This window comes from Terrapene carolina, unplaced genomic scaffold (genome assembly GCF_002925995.2).
Source record: "Terrapene carolina triunguis isolate 2854851 unplaced genomic scaffold, T_m_triunguis-2.0 Scaffold42, whole genome shotgun sequence".
Classification (NCBI taxonomy): Eukaryota; Metazoa; Chordata; order Testudines; family Emydidae; genus Terrapene; species Terrapene triunguis.
Genome location: NW_020664393.1, coordinates 50871651 through 50889333, shown reverse-complemented (window position 1 = coordinate 50889333; position 17683 = coordinate 50871651). Strand labels below are relative to the sequence as shown.

At 40.5% G+C, this 17683-nt stretch overlaps 1 protein-coding gene across 4 annotated transcripts in view; it reads left to right on the top strand.

The window, feature by feature from the left end:
• MYT1L (myelin transcription factor 1 like) overlaps nucleotides 1-17375 on the top strand; it is a 155793-nt gene extending 138418 nt beyond the window's left edge. For 2 of the 4 annotated variants that reach the window (XM_024215780.1, XM_024215779.1), the window contains exons 18-21: nucleotides 6410-6501; nucleotides 12194-12297; nucleotides 16176-16319; nucleotides 16638-16778. In XM_024215780.1, the coding sequence (XP_024071548.1) occupies nucleotides 6410-6501; nucleotides 12194-12297; nucleotides 16176-16319; nucleotides 16638-16778 (481 nt within the window). Of the gene's footprint in view, nucleotides 1-6409; nucleotides 6502-12193; nucleotides 12304-16175; nucleotides 16324-16637; nucleotides 16779-17349 lie in introns of those variants that run through there. The other 2 variants (XM_024215781.1, XM_024215782.1) reach the window with 2 other exon arrangements.
• The last annotated feature ends 308 nt before the right edge of the window (nucleotides 17376-17683 follow it).

Below are 17683 nucleotides of genomic sequence, written 5' to 3'. Positions count from 1 at the left end.
CTCACAAACCTCTGTGAAAATTTCTCTATGCCACTCTTTAATCGTGTCATAGTTTTGATCCACAGAGGCATTAAACTGTTGTTATTTCAGTTCTTCCCCAAAACTCAGTTCTTCCACAAGGTCAGGCCCCACTGTGCTAGATGCTGTACAAACACATTGTGCCAGATATAACAGACATTTGCAATATCTTTCAGATTATGTATCAATTTTATAAATGTTATTTATGGGCCAGGGATTGTATTCTAGCTGCATGGGCATAGGCAGCGAGTTATATGGTGCTCCACCGATATTCAGGAACATGGGCCAAAAGCTCCACCAATGTTTGGGCTTATATTTTCAGAGCCGTCCTGTCCATGGGACGGACCGGGGCAACCGCCCGGGGCCCCATGCTTTGGGGGCCCCTGCGCTTCAGGGGGATGCGGAGTCCAGGGCAGCCTGGGGGGGTAGTTGGGAACTTAGCACTGGCAGCAGTGAGCAACCCGGCCCCAGCCCACCCTGCTTCGCTCCGCTCCACTCTGCCCCGCCTATTGCCACCCCTGCTCTGCCCCCGCCCTGCCCCCACTCCACCCCTCCCCACAAGCCCCTGCCCCGCCTTTTCCCACCCCTGCTCCACCCCCTCCCCGCTCCCATTCCACCCTTTCCCTCAAGCCCCCACCCCGCCTCTTTCCGGCTTCTGCCTCCTCCCCCCGAGCAACGCCGGGAGCCAGCAGGGCGGGCGGGGCTGAGCGGAGCGGGCTGGGGGCAGGTCACTCGCCACTGCCGGTGCCAGGCCCCCCGCTAACTCCCCCAGGCCGCCCTGGACCTGTGTCCCCCTAAAGTGCGAGGCCCCCCAAAGCACAGGGCCCAAGACGGTTGCCCCGGTCTGTCCTACGGACAGGATGGCTCTGCTTGGATCCATTCTGGGCACCACCAAATATTATACAAACCCGGTGCCCATGTGCATGGGGGAAGGTTACCAAATTCACTTCAGGAACTGATTACTGAAAATCCTGGGACAGGTAAACAACTCCGGAGAAGTACCGAGCCCTGGGAGGAACTGCATAAACTCATTCAGACTGGGTTCAGGAGGCCCAGGAGACAAAGAAAGGGCTTTGCCATAAAGAGTCAGCATAAACTGATTCAGGGGCCTTCATTTTGATTGTAACCAAGAGGGCAAAATCCTACTGGAAGGGTTTGAAGGACTGGAACCTACCAGGCTTTCCATGTGGAATATGGGTGACACCTAGCATGCCTGTAGATTGCATCTTGTTTTATTATTTGTGTCCTTCATAATTCTTTTATTCTAAAACAAATATACTGGGCTCCATGAAGGCTGACTGGTCACTGGTCACCTTGTCATTGTTCCTGGGAACAAACAGACTGTAGGTTCTGGACTAAAGTCAGACTTGTTGTGATGACAGTGAATTGCAGTGGGGACTGCAAGCCTAAATCCCCTATTTAGAGGGTGAGGGAGAGCAGTGATTGCTGGAGTCCTGAGATGTAAAGGGGTACCCTGGAGGAGACCACAAAGGAGACAGGGGTACTGTTAACCCGGAACTGTGACATACATAACTAGAGACAGTCCCTGTCCTGAAAAGTTTACTTCTAAATAAACAAAACAAATCAAGGAGAGAGCAAGGGAAGTAAAGTGATTTGTCTAAGGTCACGCAGCAGGTCAGTGGCAGAGTTGGGAACAGAACCTAGGTTTCCTGCCTCCCAGCCTAGAGCTCTATCCACTAGATCACACTGATAATAATAGCCATAGTTTATTATTATATATTATTTCAATAATAGAACCGGCAAAAATCAGTTTTGAAAATATTGAAGGAAAATGGGGTTAAAAATTGTAATTTGGGGGGGGGGGGAATTGTCCCTGTTCAGTTCTGCTTAATAATAATAATTCAAAACCTTGTAGATGTGATAATTCAGACCATTCAGAGTAGTATATTTTAATGAGTGAACGTCAGTGTTGGAAAATCATAGGTTTTAAGATCAATAGGAACAAATACAATCATCTAGTTTGACCTCCTGCAGGACACATGCCATACCTCACCTAATGATTGTTGGATCAAGCTTGATAACTTGTGGTTGAACTGGAGCATATCTTGTAGTAAGAAATAGAGTCTTTATTTAAAAAATCCAAGTAATGGAGAAGCTACCATATCCCCCGGAAATTGGTTCCATATTGCACATACCTAGGTTATTAAGGAGAAAAATTAACTGCTGTACTGGTTCTGATATCTGCTGGGAGAGCAATACAGCAGTGCACAGACAATCCAGGAAGTTTTTGGAAAGTGTAGGGGACAATTTCCCGGTGCAAGTTTTGGAGGAACCAACTAGGGGCAGAGCTCTTCTAGACCTGCTGCTCACAAACCGGGAAGAATTAGTAGGGGAAGCGAAAGTGGATGGGAACCTGGGAGGCAGTGACCTTGAGATGGTCGAGTTCAGGATCCTGACACAAGGAAGAAAGGAGAGCAGCAGAATACGGACCCTGGACTTCAAAAAAGCAGACTTTGACTCCCTCAGGGAACTGATGGGCAGGATCCCCTGGGAGAATAACATGAGGGGGAAAGGAGTCCAGGAAAGCTGGCTGTATTTTAAAGAATCCTTATTGAAGTTGCAGGAACAAATCATCCCGATGTGTAGAAAGAATAGTAAATATGGCAGGCGACCAGGTTGGCTTAACAGTGAAATCCTTGCTGATCTTAAATGCAAAAAAGAAGCTTACAAGAAGTGGAAGACTGGACAAATGACCAGGGAGGAGTATAAAAATATTGCTCAGGCATGCAGGAGTGAAATCAGGAAGGCCAAATTACACTTGGAGTTGCAGCAGGAAGAGATGTTAAGAGTAACAAGAAGGATTTCTTCAGGTATGTTAGCAACAAGAAGAAAGTCAAGGAAAGTGTGGGCCCCTTACTGAATGAGGGAGGCTACCTAGTGACAGAGGATGTGGAAAAAGCTAATGCACTCAGTGCTTTTTTTGCCTCCGTCTTCACGAACAAAGTCAGCTCCCAGACTGCTGCACTGGGCTGCACAGCATGGGGAGGAGGTGACCAGCCCTCTATGGAGAAAGAAGTGGTTCGGGACTATTTAGAAAAACTGGACAAGCAGAAGTCCATGGGGCCAGATGCGCTGTATCCGAGGGTGCTAAAGGAGTTGGCGGATGTGATTGGCAATTGGCCATTATCTTTGAAAACTCATGGCAATCGGGGGAGGTCCCGGATGACTGGAAAAAAGCTAATGTAGTCCCCATCTTTAAAAAAGGGAAGAAGGAGGATCCGGGGAATTACAGGCCAGTCAGCCTCACCTCAGTCCCTGGAAAAATCATGGAGCAGGTCCTCAAGGAATCAATTCTGAAGCACTTAGAGGAGAGGAAAGTGATCAGGAACAGTCAGCATGGATTCACCAAGGGCAAGTCATGCCTGACTAACCTAATTGCCTTCTATGAGGAGATAACTGGGTCTGTGGATGAGGGGAAAGCAGTGGATGTGTTATTCCTTGACTTTAGCGAAGTTTTTGATACGGTCTCCCACAGTATTCTTGCCGGCAAGTTAAAGAAGTATGGGCTAGATGAATGGACTATAAGGTGGGTAGAAAGGTGGATAGATCGTCGGGCTCAACAGGTAGTGATCAATGGCTCCATGTCTAGTTGGCAGCCAGTTTCAAGTGGAGTGCCCCAAGCGTCGGTCCTGAGGCCGGTTTTGTTCAATATCTTCATTAATGATCTGGAGGATGTTGTGGACTGCACTCTCAGCAAGTTTGCAGATGACACTAAACTGGGAGGAGTGGTAGATACGCTGGAGGGTAGGGATAGGATACAGAGGGACCTAGACAAATTAGAGGATTGGACCAAAAGAAACCTGATGAGGTTCAACAAGGACAAGTGCAGAGTCCTGCACTTAGGACGGAAGAATCCCATTCACTGTTACAGACTAGGGACTGAATGGCTAGGAAGCAGTTCCGCAGAAAAGGACCTAGGGGTTCTAGTGGATGAGAAATTGGATATGAGTCAACAGTGTGCCCTTGTTGCCAAGAAGACTAACTGCATTTTGGGCTGTATAAGTAGGGGCATTGCCAGCAGATCGAGGGACGTGATCATTCGACATTGGTGAGGCCTCATCTGGAGTACTGTGTCCAGTTTTGGGCCCCACGCTACAAGAAGGATGTGGAAAAATTGGAAAGAGTCCAGCGGAGGGCAACAAAAATGATTAGGGGGCTGGAGCACATGACTTATGAGGAGAGGCTGAGGGAACTGGGATTGTTTAGTCTGCAGAAGAGAAGAATGAGGGGGGATTTGATAGCTGCTTTCAACTACCTGAAACGGGGTTCCAAAGAGGATGGATCTTTCCTGTTCTCAGTGGTACCAGATGACAGAACAAGGATTAATGGTCTCAAGTTGCAGTTGGGGAGGTTTAGGTCGGATATTAGGAAACACTATTTCACTAGGAGGGTGGTGAAGCACTGGAATGGGTTATCTAGGGAGGTGGTAGAATCTCCTTCCTTAGAGGTTTTTAAGGTCAGGCTTGACAAAGCCCTGGCTAGGATGATATAGCTGAGAATTGGTCCTGTTTTGAGCAGGGGGTTGGACTAGATGACCTCCTGAGGTCCCTTCCAAACCTGATATTCTATGATTCTGCATTTAAGCTTGACATGTGAACAATTAAAAAACTGTAGAAACAGTCCACTCTAGTCTTGGGAACAAAGTGCAAATTTCACAGTATGCAGAAGAATATATGTAACCTGTGGAATCTAGAGTTGAAATGTGTTATTAAATCTTGAATATGTTTGTGCTGAAAGAATGTAGAATTGATTTTGGAAACATTTCAGAATGTCCTCTGCTTTTAAAGACTGACAGAAATGGGAACATAATACTCCAGCTTATAATGACGTTAGACATTTTTTTTCTCCTGCCGATTCTACTACACGGTGCCATATTAAGGACAGGATTTTTGAGACTGGGAATAGTTTTGTGCCACAGTTAATTGCTGAGTGTGAGCACAATCTGGCCCAACATCCTTTGCCAGAATAGAACAATTAGAATGCATTCTGATGACGTATTCTTTTGCATGGTGTGATTAGAAGATGAGCATAATATGAGAGACAGTTCAACATTTGGGGAATGTAGGCACACTTTTAAATGTACCACACTTAGGGACACTTTTTAAAAAATACATGGTGAAATCTTGGCCCTCTAAATTCAGTGGCAAAACTGCTATTAACTTGAGTTGGGCCAGGATTTCACCTACAATTTTTTAAAGTCTGAGACCGTCAGATGTCTAAATACTAGTGGATTGTTGGGTTTTTTTGGCCAACAATTAAATCTGAGTTTCCATATTTTTTTGATCACAACTGCAAATGGTGGGAACTGCTGATTAACTGAAAATTGATCAGTAAGGGATATTGTATCTTGGCTGAATGGATTTCTGAGATGCCCAATATAATACAGTACCTCTGCATTACTATGGGTATTAATCAACGACTGTATAAGCTTAACTGGATAAATGGTTTGTCCTACATTTCAGAGATGCTGAATTGAAATTCTGTTGGGATTGTAGTTGTATATAGAAAAATTGCCTCATACTTCTAATTCTTTCAGTTTTAAATGGATTGCTGTTCTTAATTGTCTTCATCAAAATTCTCCACATTTCAAGAAAATATTTAAATAATTATTTGTATGTATTTCATGTATTAGTATATAGAACACCTGTCCCCAAAATAGTGTCTAGGACTCTGTACATAGAATGAGATAGTGGAGGAGTGAACCCTGAAATACAGTGTTAAATCTCATTTTACATGCAGGTCTCATCGTAGGTTGGGAATGCACTTTTCCAAAGTCCAAACAAAAATCTGATCCAAAGTAATTTACATGTTTTAAAAAGCAATTTAGAAAAAGAACAATTCAAATATAGGAATAGGTTATATCTATAAAAATGAGCATACTTAAAAAGGGCTAGTCATTCAAAAGAGCTCGTTATTAAAGACACAATTAGAGCTAGCCAGTTCCCTCAGTCCTTGAAATTCAGAGTTCCTGTGTTTGGGTTTTTGAGTTGAAAGGAGTAGGGCAGATAGTGTTTTGTTTAAATGGAGCATTTAAGCAGTAACCCTTTTTAGAAGGTAGGTTTTTTATGGGTACCACGTCGCTAAAAGGCTGCATTGTTCTTTTCTTAGTTTAGATTTTGTACATAAAATGCATTTCCTTGGATTTATATATAATCTGCACATTCAAAAAGAGGTGGCGGCAGAAAAATAAAACCAAAAAATCATTTATGAAGCTCCTCCCTCTCTTTCATAACCAGGTACCCTGTCATTTTGGTGCAGAGTGGAGATAAACTTCTTCTCAGATGTTATTGTCATGACAGTTTTAGTTGACAAATTTATTGTCTTGATCTATTACAATTTAATAGGCTCTTTATTTTCTTATCATTCACAGTCTATCAGGATGCCCCAGAGCCACTTCCGCCATGAAGAAAGCAAAGCTGTCTGGAGAACAGATGCTAACAATAAAGCAACGGGCCAGTAATGGTAAAATTTTAATCATTCTCTTTTAAATATTACCTCTTTGCAAGATAAAAGACACATTGCTATGTGGGCCTTTTTATAAGTCTTTCTTAGTGTATATCATGAACGAGATCATTTTAGAAAGCAATGCAACTGACGTCCATGCTATTGAAGCCTGAGCCAGAAATACAGTAGGTCAGATTCTGGCCTGAGTTACACCAGAGAAAACCTGAAAAACTCTATTGGCTTTATTGAGGAGATTCTGGATTTACACAGGGGTAGCTGTGTAAATATTTCCCAATATAATAAAATGCTATGTTTTTTCTGACTCAAGTCTGATGCTCCAAGGTGGGCCAGTGGGTCTCACATTGCTCAACTGCTCAGAAGAGGAGGGGACCTGATTTTCAGAAGTGCTGAGCACACCCAACCCCCACTGGTTTCAATTGGAATTGTAGGTGCTCAGCACTTCTGAAAGTCAGATCCAGAGGGCCTTGTGCTAATCATCTTCAGGAAATCCTCTGGCCAATCTGGAGGCCCACATTCCTGGCTCGGAACCTGTTGACCAATGGAAAACTATACAAAACTACTTTCTACCTTCCTGCAGTTGTGCTCCAGGACAAATACTGGTCAAGCAATATCATAAAGCTGCATTACATCCAACATCCCAGCCATGTTGGAGTTGCATGAAAAGCACTTTCAGCAGTTCGTATACAATCCAAGGGAAAGTACTTTTTAAACTTTAGAGAGACAAGATGGATAATATCTTTTATTGGACCAACTTTTGTTGGTGAGAGAGTTTGAAAGCTTGTATCTCTCACCAACAGAAGTCTCTTTAATATCCCACCTTGTCTCTCTAATATCCTGGGACCAACACAGTTGCAACACCTCTTTAAGTTTGGAATTTAATGAGAGGTGCTTATTTTTCCTGAACCATTAATCTCATTCCTTACACATGTGATAAACTGCCATCCAAAATCCATAAAGCTGCCACCTTTTCCACCTTCAAGTCCCTTCTCAAAATTTACCACTTCCTTAATGCTTATGGAATGTTGCCATCTGTTAACAGCTAGCCAGGTGACAATTTGTGTTTATTGCTCCTGACTGGGTAAGAATTGCACACAGCCTATGATTTTGTTACCCTGTCTCCCCTAATCCCAGTCCAATTGTTTGTCTCATACATCTAGTATGTCTTGCCATTTAGACTGTGATCTCATTAGGTCAGGGACTGTCATTTGTTATATGTTTATACATCTCCCAATCCCAGATCCTCAATGGTAGTTAGGCACCTAACTCCTGTTGATTTCAGTGGGAGGTGCTTAAATACCTTTAAGGATCTAGGCTCTAGCGCAATGGGGACCTGACTTGGTTGGCCTCTAAGCACTACCACAGTATAAAGGAGCCTATAATAAATAATAATCACTACACGGGACCTCTTCATTTACAAAGCAGTTAAAATATCCCAAATTGGAACTATGAAATTAAGAAGCAGCTTGATTGGCTCCAGAAAGAATCCCCTGCACACCTCATTAGCTGGAAGAATAAAGGCTATGACGCTTCAAAGGTGTGAAGGGGAGGGCTATAGTCAGGAAAAAATGGGAGAGTCATCAGAGTTCTTTTAGAACTTGGGAGAAGTGGGGAGTAGTCTTAAAAAAATCCAGAATTAATTTGTTGTTACAAATGTAATGAATATAGAGTTATCACATTAATAGTCAACTGTATTGGTGTCTGCAAGACACATTAAAGATATGTGTAATCTATTGGTGGCAAAATATCATTAATCAAACATACCAAGAGAAACCCCATCCATCAGAAAGATTGTAATTAAGTGTGTACGAGGGCATGAGATTGGTTTAAAAATCATGAGATTTAAAAAAATCACTTATTTTCTTTTTAGTGTCTTCTGTTTTTTTGAGCCTCTAGGGAGAGCTGTCTACCTGCAATTTGTGTATGATCAGGTTCAAAAATCAACCTTTAACACACAAGCAAAAAATGTGTGCCTCCCCACTGGCTGCCTGGAGGGAGACTCCACGTACCCTCTCCAAACTCTTTAGGTGGAGGCGCTGCCAATCTGTCCTCCTCGTCCCCTACCCCCAATCACTATCCTGCCTCCTATCTATCCTCCCTGCCCCACTTACATTCTCCCTCCAAGCTCCTCCATTGTCTTCTGTCTTTCATGTATGTCGTGCTTTTCCCCTCACAGTCTCCTATCCATAACATTCTCCCTCCTACTTCTTTTTTCCCTGCCCATTCAGGTTCACACCTACCTCTCCTACTCCGCTGCCCTATGAGACTCCCTCCTGCACACATACCCCATATTCTTCAGCTGTACTCTACATTCCTCATCACACAGAGAGGCCAGTGTCTCACTCCTGCTTTCTCTATACCCCTATGTTCAGCTTCTCTTAATAGTGCCCCTCGCTGCCTCCTGACGGCAAGGACATCTTTCATAAGGGTCACTCTCATTGACTATGGACAGCAGTGGCCATCTTTGCTGAGGGCAACTTAAACTTCCTTCACAACAACCTGCCTCAGAGTGGTCAAGCCAGAAAACTTCCCATGGTTTGTCACAGAGTAGTTCCCCCTGTAGCAAACTGAGTGAGCTTTGTCAGATCCAAGGGCTGGCTCAGTAATGGAGCTTGTCAATGGAGTTTGCCTGCCAGTTTCTTAATCTCCCTGACCCTATCTCATACATATCCTTACCCATAAAAACTACAGGGGTAGGAGCATGGGGATGCTGGTGAGCAGCCTCCCTAGATAACTGGAGCACTGTTACTGAGCTAGCCCCTGGGCCTGACATGCTTCACCACAGGTGGGATCTCCTAGGTGACAAGCCACAGGAAGGTCATTAGCCTAGGGGAGCTCTTGAGTAAAAAGAGAAATGGGAATAGTGGGAATTTATGTGTGAGTTGGACATCTTTAACATACAAACCCCTAAGAAATCAACACACAAAAGGCTGTGTTACCTGATATATCACATACCTGACAAAAACTCACAAAATAAGGAAATAAAAAGTCGAGCAATCTAATAATGCATACTCTCTGCTCCTCCATTCACAGGCATGTGCCTTATCACTATCACAACTACCACAGACTCAGTTCTCCTGCACATCTTTACCAAACGACCCCTTCCCATACACCAAACTACTACACCTAGCATCTGCAACCAGTAATGTCATGATGGGGGAGTTTTGTGAAGGGGATGTGCAGAAGGGAAGGTTGATGAGTAAACTAGTGTGTCAGGCATGGGTGGTTTGGTTAAAGGACAGTTGGAGAAGGTTGTACAGAACAATGTGTATACAGTAGCAACAATATTTAAAAATCTGGCCCTTTTTGCCCCTGTGTGGAGATACAGCTTGGAGAGGTTAGAGAAATATAACTTTTTATAGTGTGTCCAGTAAAGACATATGTAAAAGGAAGATTCCTGAATTAAAAAGATCTCCACCCCAGCCACTGGAAAAACAAAGAGAAATGTGATGATCAATGTTATATGTACCTGTAGCCATTTAGTCTAATTGCATTTCTCTTCAAGAAAGCTACTGACTACGCAAACTATAATTCCTCTGATGATCATGCAATACAGAAATTCCTTGGTCAACAGGGATTGACATCCATCTAGTTGTGACACTTAGGACCAGATCCTCGGTGTACATTAGCATAGCGCCACTGAAGCCAATGGAGCTACATGACTTTACATCAGCTGAGGATCTGGTGATCACATAGCAAGCACATAAATACAGAATTAAATAGGACTCAAAAGGGATCTCCTTTGGGCAATTTGAGTCACCAAAGAAGATACAAGACCAATAGTAATTAATACCAAAAACTTAAAAATATAAACCAGCGCAATAATTCAGTCTTGGGCTTTCTAGTATCTACTGTCACAGACAGAAACAGCATGAATGACAAAGACCTATAACCCACATCTACCGATGGATGTAGTTCATTACAAACTTTAATAAAGCATTCCAGTGTTGTGAACAGGAAGGAAGCTAGACCAATATCCATCAGTGAGGTGCCCAGTCCTACTCCTGGTGAAATCAGTGAGTTTTGCTATTAATTTCAATGGGTAAGGAATGGGCTGTAGAGGTAACATTTTCAAAAGTACCTAATTACTTAAGAGTCCAAGTCCCATTTTCAAAAGGCCCAGTTCCTTAAATATACTTCGGCATCTATCTGCCTCTTTAGGCACCTCAGTACTCCATGTAAGCACCACTGACATTTTCAAAGCCACCACTCAGTTGCTGCCTAACTCTGTTCACATCTAAGTCCCCCTGGCGCTAAGTTTCCACCATTCAGCCTTTGCAAAGCTGCCTAAACCCTGACCTTGCCTCACAACTAATAAGCTGCTCAGAGCCCTAGCTCAACCCAAAGCCCCAGAGGCCCAAAAGTTTCTCAGTGAGAAAACACCTATCTTGCCAGTGGGGCCCCATCCCTGGACAGAAAAGATGAACACTTATGTTAGAAATATTATTGGAGAGAAGCAGACTCTGCTCTTAGAAATCAATAAAAGCGAACTTATGTACTTTGGTCACACCAGGCACAGAGATGGGAATATCCTCGAGAAAGTTATCATGGAAGGAATGGTGGTGGGTCATCATACAAGGGGATGATCAGCGAGGAGATGGATAGATGGTGTGTGGCAGATCACGGAGAGATCAGTTGATGAGTGCGTGAAGTTAGCGATGGATCAGGAAGACTTCCAAAAATTCTGCTATGATGTCACCAGCATTTAGACATGAAAAAATGGACTTTACTTCCTTACTGAACATGCCTACTGGATCAGACCCCAAAGGGAAGATAGGCAGTGTTAATCCCACTGGGTTAGGTGTGTTAGAAATGTCAGGATTTAGGCAACAGAGTGCATGTCCAGTTGCTGAAATTTAGGTACCTCCAATGTTAGGCAGCAGCTGAGAAGAAGTTTTGGAATGCCAATGGTGCCTAAATGTTGGACTTAGGCAGTTAGGTGCTCTGGTGCATAATGAGACATATAGGCACCTATTGGGTTTTCTAAAGTGCCTAACTCCCACTGAAATTATTGTGAATTAGGCATATAGGTGCTTTTGAAAATCCCAGCAGGCACCTATCTGTGTCTTTTAAATACCTTTAAAAATCTGGCTCCTAAATGCTTAAGTAACTTTTGAAAATAGGACGTAGACTCCTGAGTCACCTGAACACTTCTGAACATGTTACCCTAGGTCATTCGGTAATGACCATTAGGTAATGAACTATGGAGGTGGCAGAGGCTGCAGGTGGTCCAGATTGACAGTGGTATTTTACAGTTTTTCTGTGTTGTGAAACATTTCCCCTGATTATACGAGCAAGTGATTTTGGGATAATTGTGACTTGAAACTATTGCCTTGTTAGGATATTTTTTCTTTCCTTAAAAGGACAAGAGACATTGCCAGTATTTTTTTAAAAGGTCAAGTGTGACAATGCAGCAGAATTCATTAGTAGAGGTACATTTTTAATAATGCAAAGCCATAATCAGTATATTTAAGCTGTTTCTACCATTCTCATTGGAAAATTACCACAGTTCTTAAAAGAGACACGATGGGAAATATATGGGTTTAACTTCAAATGGGAAGTTTGATGAGACTTAGTGTTTCTGAATTTTTTACTTTAATAAGTTTAATTTCAAATATGAAATGTCTCAGTTGCAGAACACAGATTTATAGCTTAATTATTTTAATATCTCCTTTATTTTTATATTGCATAGGTATAGAAAATGATGAAGAAATTAAGCAGCTAGATGAAGAAATCAAGGAACTAAATGAATCCAATTCCCAGATGGAAGCTGATATGATTAAACTCAGAACTCAGGTAACAGTTTTATGAAGCCTTAAATTTAGCTACTTTTTACACGTGATTGATCAAAAGAAAAATTGTCTTTGGAAAAATTGTTTTCTCTCACATTTTTGCTCACATTTCATATGTTCTTAATTTACATTTGTAAGCTTAGAAAACAGTATCTGTGGTGCTGTTGAGTAGTTATTTCCCACCACAGTGGCCACCAGTTTTAAAAACTGAAAGTCATGGCTAAATAGCCACCTTTGCATTTCCTTCTTATAAGATTTTATACAACCTTTGTATCTGTTAAATACTCAGACAGCTAAATCATGGCATTAGTAGATGGAGAACACAGCAGTGGCCAGGGCATTCTGGTTGCAGAAGGAGTACACATAGAAGCAGCAATTGCTACACCTGTAATATTGTATAGCACTCCCCGTGGCAACTGCACCAGACCACTGATTGGTTAGAAAGGACTCCATATCCCAGCTTCATCCTATTTGGGGTCCACAGGAATTGGTCAGAAAATGGAGAACTATACTGTGAACATTTTCATTTCTCTTTTTCATGAAAATCTCTTTTGTTGAGGTTTTTGACCACTTCTGTAGATGGATAGAAAATGGGGTAGGGGTTCATTTGCTTTCCATTGAAATTACATTTTCCAACCGGCTCTCATATCTAGTGCAGTTTATGATGCTTTGTCTCCCCACAGTTTGATATCAATCAGGTGTAGTAGGTACAGTCCACATTAAGACTTACAGGGCTTTTTGCAAGTGTTTTTTTTTTTAAATGCCTTCCATCTGGGCACTCCAGTATTCGTTAGGCCAGATCTCATCCTGTAACCTGCCTCAAGTGTTTGGATTTCTGGATGAATACCTAATACATTATGGCCGTATAGAAAAATTAAATAAAAAACTGAAACACCCTCAGTATTCAAATAATCATACTGCTACTCACAAGCGTAAAGTTATTCTTGTGTGAAAGAACTTGTAGGATCAGGGCTTTTAGGTGGAGACTTGTATCAACACAATAAACACACAATCTCTACACTATTTCTAGCTTTCACTTCTCAAACTGGTTCCATTGTACACTCTTAGGAAACAGGGTAATGGATCAAGTTGGGGAGAACCAGTTCGTTTGGAGGATTTAGACCACTGCATATTCTTAGGAAATGTTCAAGGGATCTATTGCACATTTTGATGTGACACAGACTTGGAAAGGGGGTAAAAGTGTTGATGACAAATATTTACTGTCACTAAAACTATTGACATCTAATGGAGAATCCCAACAAAATCAGACTTCACAATAATTCAGGGGTCACACTCTCAAACTGTTGTGTTCTCCAAAGGAAAATGAGTTTTCATTTCAAAAGGACAGATCTGGTGGGGCAAATCACTCAGATAGCTTAAGGTCTTTATCAACTCATTAAGGTCATTAAGACTATCACAGTCAATATGTACTGTATTGGGCAATAAAAGTTTAACATTAACCTTAACAAAATATATACTATTATAAAAAATACATTGTGTTATGTAGATTTCAAACAAAATTCATTATATAAATTGGGAAATATGTAAAAGAAAATTTATAATATAGAAAGCAGTTTCTGTTCTGTAACTTTACTTAATTTATACACTGAAAATAAAAATGAAAAGTCAGTTGATATGAGCCGTAACTAATGGTACCAATTACATTTCAGATATCTTATGAAAGTAACAGTGTGCTAAATCCTGAGAGGTGCTGATTACCTGGAACGTCACAAAAATCAATGCAGTTTCAGGTGCTCGGCATCTCTCAGTGTTTAGCCCAAGAGGAAAAATCTATCAGATAACAGTCCTCAACCACCTAAAGGATCAATCCTATGAGACTGTGAAATTTCAACTCCCATTGAAGTCAATAGGAGTTGATGGCTCTCAGCACCTCCCAGGACTGGGCCCTAATTATATTTGATGTAAGAGGTCAATACTCTGACTCCAGTTATTACTTTTGATGTTAAAAAATGTAAGGATGAATATTAAACATAATGACTTGGAATATGACTGACCTTAGCTAAGAAGAATTAAAAAAAGCAAACACAAAGTTACACATATGTAGTAGGACTGGCTCTTTAGCACTGGAGTCCAAAAAGAGCATGAGTTTAGGGCATGTGCTTGGCCTGGTCTCTGACATACACAAATTGAAAACATAGCAACAGGAATGTCTTTCCATTCTCTGTGTTAAAGTAAAACCTATTTGTGCCTATTGCAGCATGCTGGAGAAATAGTTCGAGAACTATTCATCCCGAAGAAACATTCCCCTGTAATATTGACAATGTGTGTCTCAGCTTGGATTATCTGCTGCATAAATATCAGTAGTCAAAGTCAAACCTACTTGACAGCTAGTCTTATGTGTGCACCAAGCTCTTAAGAAAAGATTTGCTTTTATCAATTAATGTTACAGACCAAATTATCAAAAATCCACAATCCACAGTGATAGACTTGAGGCATCTAACTGTCTGATTGTGCCAGCAAACCTGTTAAAATATACTGACCAAGCTCATCTGATGTTCACATAAAAATCTTCTCCCCTTCAGACCTCCATACTGTTTGTGCTGACAAATGAGATAGTTCACATCAAAAGTCTATCATTTTTTCCTATAATTTATTATACCGGCAGTTAATTGTGGATGTCAAATTAGAGCCAAGTGACTGTCACTTTGAGAATTTGACTCTCTGTCCTCTTTTCTGCTTCTTTGGCTTCATTTTCTACCCTCTTGCCAATGTACATCTTACCCTATACACACACACATTTTACACTTGGTAAGAGATGAGTTGCCCTATGTCATGGAATTTAAATAGCCATGTACACTGGTCACGCTTTAAAAGTTTCTTCATTTTAGAAAGATTCTAAAGGTTTGAACAGTATACTTAAAATGGGGAACACTGTTGGAAATGCTAATATCTCTCCAAATGGAATACATCTTGTAAGTGTGACCACTGTATTTATATCAGTCTCACATCCAGTAAGTTACTTATATAGACCACTTCATCTTTATGCAACACACAGTTTCTTTTCCTGAATTTCAACCTATTTGAGACAGTAATCAAATGTCGTAAGTTCTGTCTTTAAGTCCTTTACATCTTAGAGAATATTTATAAAGGCCACACAACAACAAATATATTGCTAATAAAATACAGCAAACTTCATTTTGTTTGTCATTAAACACAAACATTGAAAGCTGTTAGTAACATAAGGCAAAACATAAAAATATAGAAAAGAATAGTACTAAGACACACTTACCCGATTATTTTGCTGTACCTATTGTGCAACAATGTGTAATTCTTTAGCTTTCACTGGCAGTTCTGTGAGAATATTCATTGGGCAGTATAGGTTGAATGCAAATATAATTCCAAAGAGCCAAATGGTGACAGCAAAGGATTGTGCACACTTAGTTAATATGGCATATACTACAAAAATATGATAAATGTATCATCTACTCACACTAGCCCTGATCCTGCAACCTCATGGATACAGGTGGATTCTTATACCCATATGGTGCCTCCATTGATTTCAGCTGGGGTCCACGTGAATCAGCTTGCAAGTTTGAGGCCCTTATAAGTGCCTTTAAATACAAAAGGATATTTATTTTAAACATATTAAATTGATACAAAGCCAGTACAATCAAATGTAAGGTAAATCAGTACTTCCACCATAGAAAAGACAAGCCGTTAAAATAAAGTCATATAATTTGCAGTTGTACATAGCAGAAAAACCTCTTAAAATTATAAAAAAATTATAAACAAGTGAAACCTTTTTATTTAAACAAAAAGGCCCTTTTTTGTTCTTATATTACTGTTATCACTCACTTCAAGAACGCATGCTTTATAACGGCTTGCCTTATATTACATTGTACACAAATTTGTCCATTTTAGATTACCACAATGGAGAGCAACTTGAAGACGATAGAAGAGGAGAACAAAGTAATTGAACAGCAAAATGAGTCTCTTCTTCATGAACTGGCCAATTTAAGCCAGTCTTTAATTCATAGTCTAGCTAATATCCAGCTGCCACATATGGTAAGTGATTGAGAGCACAAGTTAAGGAATTTGGCGATCTTCAGTTCACCTCATACAATAGATGTCGTTTTTATGTTTATGGTTCCTCAACCAGTTGGATATTTGTGGTAACAACACTGAAACCATAAAGATAAATTTAACTGCTAACAAAGGCACAGTGGGCCTGTTCCAATGTATCCTGTAAAATTAAGATCTAAATAGGCATTTTAAATGTTATAAAAAATGGTGGCAATATGATATGATAGTATGTTATGCTTAAATTAATATACAATCAAGAAAATAAAAGTTGTATATGAACTACTATTTAATATCTCGTAGGAACCAATCAATGAACAAAATTTTGATGCTTACGTGACCACTTTGACGGACATGTATACAAATCAAGATCGTTATCAGAGTCCAGAAAATAAAGCCCTACTGGAAAATATAAAGCAGGCTGTGAGAGGAATTCAGGTCTGAACAGCTGCTATAGTGGTGAAAGTCTTGCTTAAAAAAAGGATGCCTCTTGTTTTTTGCTGCTGTAATTTACCAGAAAGTGTTATATATTTATTTCTGTTTGAAACAGTGTTATGCTTACAAGACTTCATAATGATTTTATGTCTTGCTTTAAAGATAGTAACTGCAGAATAGTTTTTTGAATACATTCACATTTTGTACGTTTTCATATAAGCTGACATAGTGTGATATGCCATGTAATGTTTATAGCTGCTAATGTATGCACATTTTTGGGGTATATATATTTCTGAAGAGGTAAGCTGATCAAAATAAATAGAGTGTAAATTCTTTTTAATGCTTTAGTGATTAAATGTTTTAGTATTTTGAACTGAAATGGACAAAAAAAACAGCTTTGAATGACAATGTTGCGGTCTGCAGCCACTTTTTAAACACTATCATTTTGCCTCATGTTGGAGGATTTTATGGGATTTAAGAAATACATTTTGTGTGCATATTGTTTCATAGCAAGAATTGGTTGCAAAAATGCTTTATTTTTGAACAATGCTTGAAAATATTATGTGACTTTTGTTTTCAGAGGATGGTGTGTGGTGGGGGCAATAAAATGAGGTTTTTTGAAATCCAAGAAAATGGCATGGATTAGATGTAAGATACAAAATGGGTAATTTATTGTAAGACAACATCAAGCCATGGAAACTTGACAGAAGATTCAAAGCAGCTTAAACAGCACTTTTTAATTAACTTCTAAGCATTACATGGTATGAATATGGGAACTTCCATTATGAAAGGAACTATATCAGAGGTGGACAACCTGAAGATTTCAGCTTTTATTTTCAAATAAACTTTGGCACCAACATTCTCTTATCTCTCCTGGACTGCTTAGTGCCCCTCTGAACTATGTCTTATAGCAA